The sequence below is a fragment of the Littorina saxatilis genome, unplaced genomic scaffold (genome assembly GCF_037325665.1).
Source record: "Littorina saxatilis isolate snail1 unplaced genomic scaffold, US_GU_Lsax_2.0 scaffold_263, whole genome shotgun sequence".
NCBI lineage: Eukaryota > Metazoa > Mollusca > Gastropoda > Littorinimorpha > Littorinidae > Littorina > Littorina saxatilis.
In genome coordinates this window covers 133338-142500 of record NW_027129210.1, presented here as the reverse complement: position 1 = coordinate 142500, position 9163 = coordinate 133338, and the positions used below count along the sequence as shown (strand labels likewise).

Sequence of the window (9163 nt, the reverse complement as noted above, 5' to 3'; positions counted from 1 at the left end):
ATTTCACAATGGAAGACGACAAATCGGTCTTGTGAGTTGAGAACCACATGTTCAATTCTTTGACGGCAGAAATCACTATGGGACAAGATGAGGATTGTGTTGAGGAGGTTAATACTGACTGACTTTAGATGAAGAGTTCCTAGACCTGGTTTTTGTAGAGAGGCATCATGATGATATCCTGTTTTTTAACGTTCTTGGTGACAACGCGCCAGAATCGCACGAAGATCGAACTCTCGAAGAAAACAATTGTATCGCTGAACATCGGAAATGTGAAAGTATTGCTCTTCCTGTCTGATCAGTCTCCCCGTTAGATCTACAGGCTACATTATCAGGTAACTTACCAAACCGGAGTGTGTGTGTGTGTGTGTGTGTGTGTGTGTGTGTGTGTGTGTGTGTGTGTGTGTGTGTGTGTGTGTGTGTGTGTGCACCGGATTACCATCATTGGACCTTTCTACGTAACCTGTAATAATGCCTGCTGTGACATTCACGAGGATTATTGTGATTCTTGGACAATCGTGTGCCTGTGCTGGACATGCACGAAGACAAACGGCGTCGGAACGGTATACGTGCTGCCAAGTGTGCACGCCCAGAGCGCAGTGTGAACCGAGAGTGAGTGTGTCATTGTGTGGAAGTTTTGCTTGATTGATTTATTCATGATTTAATTTGCTCTTTGGTTAAATAGAAAAATCTGTGTACGTTATACTTTGTATTTTGTGGTGTGATTCGCCCGAGTGCGAGACCCCCATCCCCGAACGCCTCTGTGGGTAGAATTGTATACTTGTGTGAGTAACGTGAGTGTGTAGATGAGAATGTGAAAGTTGCTTTGGACCCAGACACACACAGCAGACTTCAACGCAACAGCTAAGTTTCAGCCTGACAAAGAAATTCGAGTGACACAGCTAAGGGCTGTACTTGTTATTTCTCTATTAAAACAAATGTTTCAAGATCTTTAGGTCAATAAAAATAAATTGTCTGTTTCTAATAACATGGGTAAACAAAATAGGGTAGGTAGGTAGGGATTTTTTATTTTTTTTGCCAGGATAGAATTCTTGAAAATAACTAAATGACACAAAGAGACAAGACTCGCTATAGATAGATTTATATAAAAAAAATAAAAACATGTGACAAAGGATATAAAATGATTGTTTTACCTGATCTGGAATCTTCAGTAGTAATTGCATAAAAAAGTCTGATATATCAATTATCATGTTAACTTTTTCTTAAAATGGGTGCGCTAAATCCTAGTCTGTTTGTTTTTAATGGACTAAGCAATCCTTGGACTGACAGAAAAGATGTATTTTAAAAATGTCCAGTTGCTTAAAATTACTTATTTTTCTAATTGGAAGAGAATATGCACTCTTTTGTGTTCAAATGGGTAGGGGGCGGGGGTAGTAAAAGGATCACAGTTCAAGATTTTGCGCGACAAGAGGTGTGTTTCTTTTAACTGTGATAAAGAGCGAAAACTCAACTTGGTATCTAACACTATTTCTGAACACTGTAACCACTGTAACCACTTTAGCACTTTTCATTTATTTTTTCTGTCTTCCAAACTTCTAATTCAGCTTCAAAAATGAGAAAAAAATTCAACAGTTAAATCACTATGTTGGATATTCTATTTTGCTTCCCTATTTATCTTCTTAAGTTTTTGATCATCTGATTACCTTGCTTTCCTATTTGGAAGATAATATGCACTCTTTTCTGAAAAATGGGTAGGGGGTGGGGGTAGTAAAAGCATCAAAGTTGAAGATTTTGCGTGACAAGAGGTGTGTTTCTTTTAACTGTGATGAAGAGGGATAACTCAACTTGGTATCTAACACTATTTCTGAACACTGTAACCACATTAGCATTTAAAAAAAAATTATGTCTTCCAAGCTTTAAATTCAGCTAATAAAATGAGTAAAAAAGTGTTTTTTTCTGAATTCAACAGTTAAATTACTATGTTGGATGTTCTATTTTGCTTCCCTATTTTTGTTCTGAAGTTTTTGATCATCTGACTACCTTGCTTTTCTATTTGGAAGATAATATGCACTCTTTTCTGAAAAATGGGTAGGGGGTGGGGGAAGTAAAAGCATCACAGTTCAAGATTTTGCGCGACAAGAGGTGTGTTTCTTTTCACTGTGATGAAGAGGGATTAACTCATCTTGGTATCTAACACTATTTCTGAACACTGTAACCACTTTAGCACTTTTAATTAATTTTTTTCTGTCTTCCAAGATTTAAATTCAGTTTATAAAATGAGTAAAAAAGTGTTTTTTTCTGAATTCACCAGTTAAATCACTCTGTTATGGTGTTCTTTTTTGCTTCCCTATTTCTGTTCTGAAGTTATTGATCATTTGATTACCTTGCCTTTCTATTTTGGAAGATAATATGCACTCTTTTCTGAAGAATGGGTAGGGGGTAGGGGTAGTAAAAGCATCATAGTTCAAGATTGTGCGCGACAAGATGTGCGTTTCTTTTAACTGTGATGAAGAGGGATGACTCAACTTGGTATCTAACACTATTTCTGAACACTGTAACCACTTTAGCACTTTTAATTTATTTTTTTCTGTCTTCCAAGCTTTAAATTCAGCTTATAAAATGAGTAAAAAAGTTGTTTTTTTCTGAATTCACCAGTTAAATCACTCTGTTGGGTGTTCTTTTTTGTTTCCCTATTTCTGTTCTGAAGTTTTTGATGATCTGATTACCTTGCCTTTCTATTTGGAAGATAATATGCACTCTTTTCTGAAAAATGGGTAGAGGGTAGGGGGAGTAAAAGCATCACAGTTCAAGATTTTGCGCGACAAGAGGTGTGTTTCTTTTCACTGTGATGAAGAGGGATAACTCAACTTGGTATCTAACACTATTTCTGAACACTGTAACCACTTTAGCACTTTTAATGTATTTTTTTCTGTCTTCCAAGCTTTAAATTCAGCTTATAAAATGAGTAAAAAAGTGTTTTTTTTTCTGAATTCACCAGTTAAATCACTCTGTTGGGTGTTCTATTTTGCTTCCCTATTTCTGTTCTTAAGTTTTGATCATCTGACTACCTTGCTTGTCTATTTGGAAGATAATATGCACACTTTTCCGAAAAATGAGTAGGGGGTGGGGGTAGTAAAAGCATCACAGTTCTAAATTTTGCGCGACAAGAGGTGTATTTCTTTTAAAATTTGTGAAGAGGGATAACTCAACTTGTTATTTAATACTATTTCCGAACACTGTAACCACTTTAACACTTTTAATTTATGTTTGACTGTGTTCCATGCTTCAAATTGGGCTTCAAAAATGGATACATAAGGGTTTTATTCCAAATTCACCTGTAAAATCACTCTGTTTGATGTTCTATTTTGCTTCCCTATTTCTCTTCCTCAGTTTGTGATCATCCGATTGTTTTTTTTTGTTAACATATTCACAATACAATATCACAAATTTTTCAGTAGGGTTTGCGTACAAAAATCTCATACCTATGCTCAAACTTCAGTCGTTATCTCAAAATTTTGCGCGACAAGCTCTATTCATTTTGTTTTTTCCTGATAAACAAAACACTGAACTAACATAAAAACAAACCTTTAAAACTGCCTAACCACTTTGAAATATGGCCTCAGGTGTGTACTCCAGCCTTAAGATCGGTCCAGTAGTTTACTCCGAATCGCTCTACACACACACACACACACACACACACACACACACACACACACACACACACACACACACACACACACACACACACATACACACCACGACCCTCGTCTCGATTCCCCCTCTATGTTAACACATTGAGTCAAAACTTGACTAAATGTAACAAGTCGCGTAAGGCGAAATTACTACATTTTAGTCAAGCTGTGGAACTCACAGAATGAACCTGAACGCACTGCATTTTTTTCACAATGACCGTGGTCCGCCGCTTGTGCAAAACGGAGTGAAACTGACGAGCCTGTTCAGCGCGGTAGTGGTTTCGCCGTGCTGCAAAGCACGCTTTTCTGTACCTCTCTTCGTTTGAACTTTCTGAGCGTGTTTTTAATCCAAACATATCATGTCTATATGTTTTTGGAATCAGGAACCGACAAGGAATAAGGTGAAATTGTTTTTAAATCGATTTCGGAAATTTGATTTTGATAATAATTTTTATATTTTTATTTTTCAGACCTTGTTTTTAATCCGACTACAACATATTTATATGTTTTTGGAATCAGAAAATAATGAAGAGTAAGATGAACGTAAATTTGGATCGTTTTATAAAAAATTGATTTTAATTACAATTTTCAGATTTTTAATGACCAAGGTCATTAATTATTTTTTTAACCACCAAGCTGAAATGCAATACCGAAGTCCGGGCTTTGTCGAAGATTGCTTGGCCAAAATTTCAATCAATTTTATTGAAAAATGAGGGTGTGACAGTGCCGCCTCAACTTTTACAAAAAGCCGGATATGACGTCATCAAAAACATTTATCGAAAAAATGAAAATAAGTCCGGGGATATCATAGCCAGGAACTCTCATGTCAAATTTCATAAAGATCGGTCCAGTAGTTTAGTCTGAATCGCTCTACACACACACACGCGCACACGCGCACACACACACACACACACACACACACACACACACGTACACACACACACACACACACACACACACACATACATACACCACGACCCTCGTCTCGATTCCCCCTCTATGTTAAAACATTTTGTCAAAACTTGACTAAATGTAACAAGTCGCGTAAGGCGAAAATACAACATAATTTATAGTCAAGTAGGTGTCGAACTCACAGAATGAAACTGAACGCAATGCAACGCAGCAAGACCGTATACTCGTAGCATCGTCAGTCCACCGCTCACCGCAAAGGCAGTGAAATTGACAAGAAGAGCGGGGTAATAGTTGCGCTGAGAAGGATAGCACGCTTTTCTGTACCTCTCTTCGTTTTAACTTTCTGAGCGTGTTTTTAATAATAATAATAATAATGATTATTTATACGCGCACACCTTCCCAAAGGGAAGCTCGTGGCGTTTACAAAGGCGCTTCATGCATACACTCGTACATAACAATCTCACAACCTTACATTCCACACAATCAACCGTACAAAAAAAATAATAATAATAATAAAACAACACTGGGCGAAAAGTGGCGTTTTGTATCTTACAAAACTACTCAAAATCCCAACAAAACTTCAAGTTTCAATGGGTTTATCACATTTTGGTGTTCACGACAACGCCAGATTTTGATTGGATTTTGTTGAAGTTATCGCTGCGAAATTGCCTGGAATTTCAGCGCGTTTTGCGACGGTCAAAACATCATGTTAAACCATGTTACAGCATGTCTGTAACATGCAAAAATGTCAAGTTTTGATGGCATTAAAGCTTTGGTTTAACGCCAAGTAACATCATGTTATCGTAGACTTAACTTGCAAAACTGCTTGTTTTGGTGGTGTTACAGCTTGCTTGTAATGTGATTAACATCATGTTATTGCTGGTTTAACATGCAAAACCCCATGTTATGTTGGTGTTAAAGATTGCTCAAATGCCTATTAACTCCATGTTATGTTGGTGTTAAAGCTTGCTCAAATGCCTATTAACACCATGTTAGTTGGTGTTAGGCTTGATTATTAATGTAAAAAAACACCATGTTATGACGTTCACATAATTGTTTTCACCTGGATGGAATTTTGTGGAAAAGAAAGCATGTTGTTTGGGAATTGTGTGCGGGTTTCATGCTTGGATATTGCACTTTGCTGACTTGTCACAGGTCAATTGACATTTAACAATATTAGTTTTCAAATGCATCATCCTTCACACATTATGTAAACATCTTTAACATTAACACTTTGGTTGTAAAATTATTGCACTTTATTCAAACAGGACAAAAACAAAAATGCTGATTCACAATGTACAATAGCAAAGGACTATTTTGAGTGGAGACAGTGTTCATCCACACTATAATTGGATAAGCTAAAATAAATTATTCAAATCGGTGAAGGCCACATGAAATGAAAACACACCATCAGTAAATTACTTCCCTTGTGATTAAGAGCGTCATACCCATAAAAGCCATGTAAGTTTTAGCCCATGTGAGTGTGTGTGGGGAGGGGGGGGAGATGCCCTGTGAAAACATTGGCCATAGATATATATGTGAATTACTTCCCTTGGGTATGAACATTTATGAATGATTAAATGGGTGAAAGAAGGCCATACAAAATAAAAATCAGTAAATAACTAAATCACTTCCCTTGTGAGTAAGAACAGTCATACCAATGTTCCAACTTTTTGCTAAAAATTCGCCCACACTGTGACCTTCAAAGTTGAAAAGGGGTAACTGAACTTCATGTTTGGATGTCATGGAGTCCAACATGTCAGTAAATTTTGAAAGCCCTAGATTCATAAACATCTGAAAACTGCTCAACGTCTTTGCATCACGGCACATTGTCGCGGGCGCAATCCGCGGGCTTAGAGAAAATAAAACAATTCACTCGTACAGCGCTTCACACACAAGTACCCACACACTCTCACATGATTCGCACCTCACTCATGAATTGTAATAAAATCTCCAAACGTAAACGCTTTAGGGTTCAGATAGACAGGAGAGCAAAAGGGAGAGAAAATAAAAGAATGAAGCAAAAAACCAGTTCATCTATTTATAAGATTAAATTCAACATGTAACAAACAAACAGTTTACACAACAATCAATCAAATCACACTCCAGTGGCCTGGTGGTTTCTGAAAAACGAAGAGCCACACAAACTTAGTATGTAGAATTGTTCGATGAACATACAGTACGTTGGCCACATGAAATACCGGTTAATATATAAAGAAAAAAAAAACGAATCGCGCATATCAATAGAACTGTTTCAGTGTGTCATTACACTGCCGAACGGCGACCCCCCTTCCACACAACACCCAAGATATATAAGTAATAACTTAGCCTGTGTGACGGAGAAAAGTCCCGTTATTGTCTGCGACGAATGGAAGCAGACGACGTTACGCAGCGCCTCGCTGACGAAGAACAGCCCCCACAGACGTTGTTCACTGACGTCCAGTGTGGAGGTCCCCGCCTGACGATCCTGCGGAAAGTTGTAGAAGGCGAAGGCAGGAGAAACCCGGATCCGTCGGCCTGTAACTCCTCCTAAGAACGTTACGCAGCGCCTCGCTGACCAAGAACAGCCCCCACAGACGTTGCTCACTGACGTCCAGCGTGGAGGTCTCCGCCTGACGATCCTGCGGAAAGTTATAGAAGGCGAAAGCAGGAGAAGCCCGGATCCATCGGCCTGTAACTCCTCCTAAGATGTCCACGGGTCGGGATCAACAGTTGTCCTCTTGTGATGGACCCCATGGCAGTAGTAGCAGCAGTAGTAGTAGCGTAATACTGGTGCGACCATTACCTGCAGTCGGAAAAGTGTGTCAAGACTTTCCGACCCTACGATTTCCCGAGTGCCATGCGGGCAGAGGGGAAACCGTAGATCGGCATGAAAACCATCAACATCATCACAACATCAAACGCCACAATGGCAAGTTATAACCTGAGTTATGGATTCCTATCCATGCCATTGCATAAATTCCAGCGTCAATTCTATCAATAAAATATAAAGAGAAAAATATTATAATAATTAAATGTTTCAAACACTTAATACAATTTTCCTCTCGCTGATCATCACAACAGTGACCATACAATCTACCAATAAATTGTCACAGCTTCAACTCGAAAGTTGGTGGAAAAATTATCATAAATGCCAACACACAAGTCGACAAAAATATATCCACCACAGTAATTGTTATGCATTATACAACATAAAAGTTGACCTTTCTAAACATATTATTATTTAGAATTATTTTGATTATCAGAATACATATAACTGACTTATCAAACCACTGAACCACTGCACAATTTAAGCATATCAACGCTCGTCAATTACTGTTAAAATTCATTCTGATAAAAGAACTTGGTTCATGAACTTTTGCACTAAACAACCCACGGACAATGTATGTCACTATCGTAGGAAACTTGCTTTTCCTCCCGCACAAAATAACAAAAGAACAGCTAAGGGCTGCACTCTTTCACTGACCAGTGGTCACACCAACAGTCTTTAATACCACAGCACGAATTCTACACCCGCAGTGCAAGGTCTTTCATAACAATGATACCCAGCTACGAACGCGTGCTGTCAGCAATATTAACTCAGTGCAGAAGCACGGAATATGTTGAACCAGCAATCTTTCGGATCACTGAACTCACTAGATAGCCACTCTTTCTTTTGTTCGTTCACACACACAAAAGACGTCCATGCATACGACAGCAAAACAAATACCCGCCTGCCATTTTCCCCACTCCATGCAGCATAATTTAAGAGGAAAAGAAAATGTACAACTTACTTTGCAGTTCCGAGGGACATACAGTGTTAAATTTACCGGCCTCAATGATACATGATTTTACCTTGAAAAACTTACGGAACACGTTCAATAATCATGTTGTTCTTCTCCTGTTCCCAGTAAAGCATTTTATAATATCATTGGTTGACGAGGGTAGGGATAAACTAAACTCACTAATTTAACCTCACCTGCAGTACATTGCAGAGTTGTCGCGTGTCGCTGGTGCTAAGCTGCCGACATCTTTCCTCCTTACCAACTGGGATAGGAATGACTTGTCTCGCTCACCTGACCCACGATTTCCACGAACAGTTCTCAAACGGGAGGGAAAAAGTGCAGAAATGTTTCCACCCCAATCTACGACGCTCCGTTTGGTGACACTGTCTCCTCTACACCAATCTTTTCGCTCTCGCTCTCTTCGTATTTGATGGTTGGGTTTGCAATTTACGGGCATTTGATTAGCTAGTTATTCCGTGGCGCGACAAATCTCCCCCCCAAGATTGACCTAACAGGGAGTTGCCCAAACTAGCACCACGGAACATTCTCCAATATGCATTCTTATGCTTTTATTCATTGGCTGACATATTCGCTTCTTGCATACACTTCCTTCTAATTGCTAGATTCTTTTTACGTCAAAGTATAAAAACCATTTTATAACACATTTCTAGCTGCTTCCCTCCTACGCTGGCGCATATCCGCAGTCTTAGACAGGACTCATTGCCATTGCCTGCCCTTTAAAGGATACTCAACGAGTCCAAGGACACGCGCATGCAAAAAAAAAAAAAATCTTTACGGTATCTCACATCCTGACTATAAGTATACTATTGACGTCTT

At 38.7% G+C, this 9163-nt stretch overlaps 1 protein-coding gene across 1 annotated transcript in view; it reads right to left on the bottom strand.

The window, feature by feature from the left end:
- Positions 1 to 8460, bottom strand: part of LOC138957488 (uncharacterized) — a 15318-nt gene extending 6858 nt beyond the window's left edge. Inside the window, exons 1-2 of the mRNA XM_070328606.1 lie at positions 8411 to 8460; positions 6943 to 7183 (exon numbers count right to left, since the gene is read on the bottom strand). Of these exons, the coding sequence (XP_070184707.1) occupies positions 6943 to 7183; positions 8411 to 8460 (291 nt within the window). The remainder of the gene's footprint in view (positions 1 to 6942; positions 7184 to 8410) is intronic.
- Between the last annotated feature and the right edge of the window lie 703 nt (positions 8461 to 9163).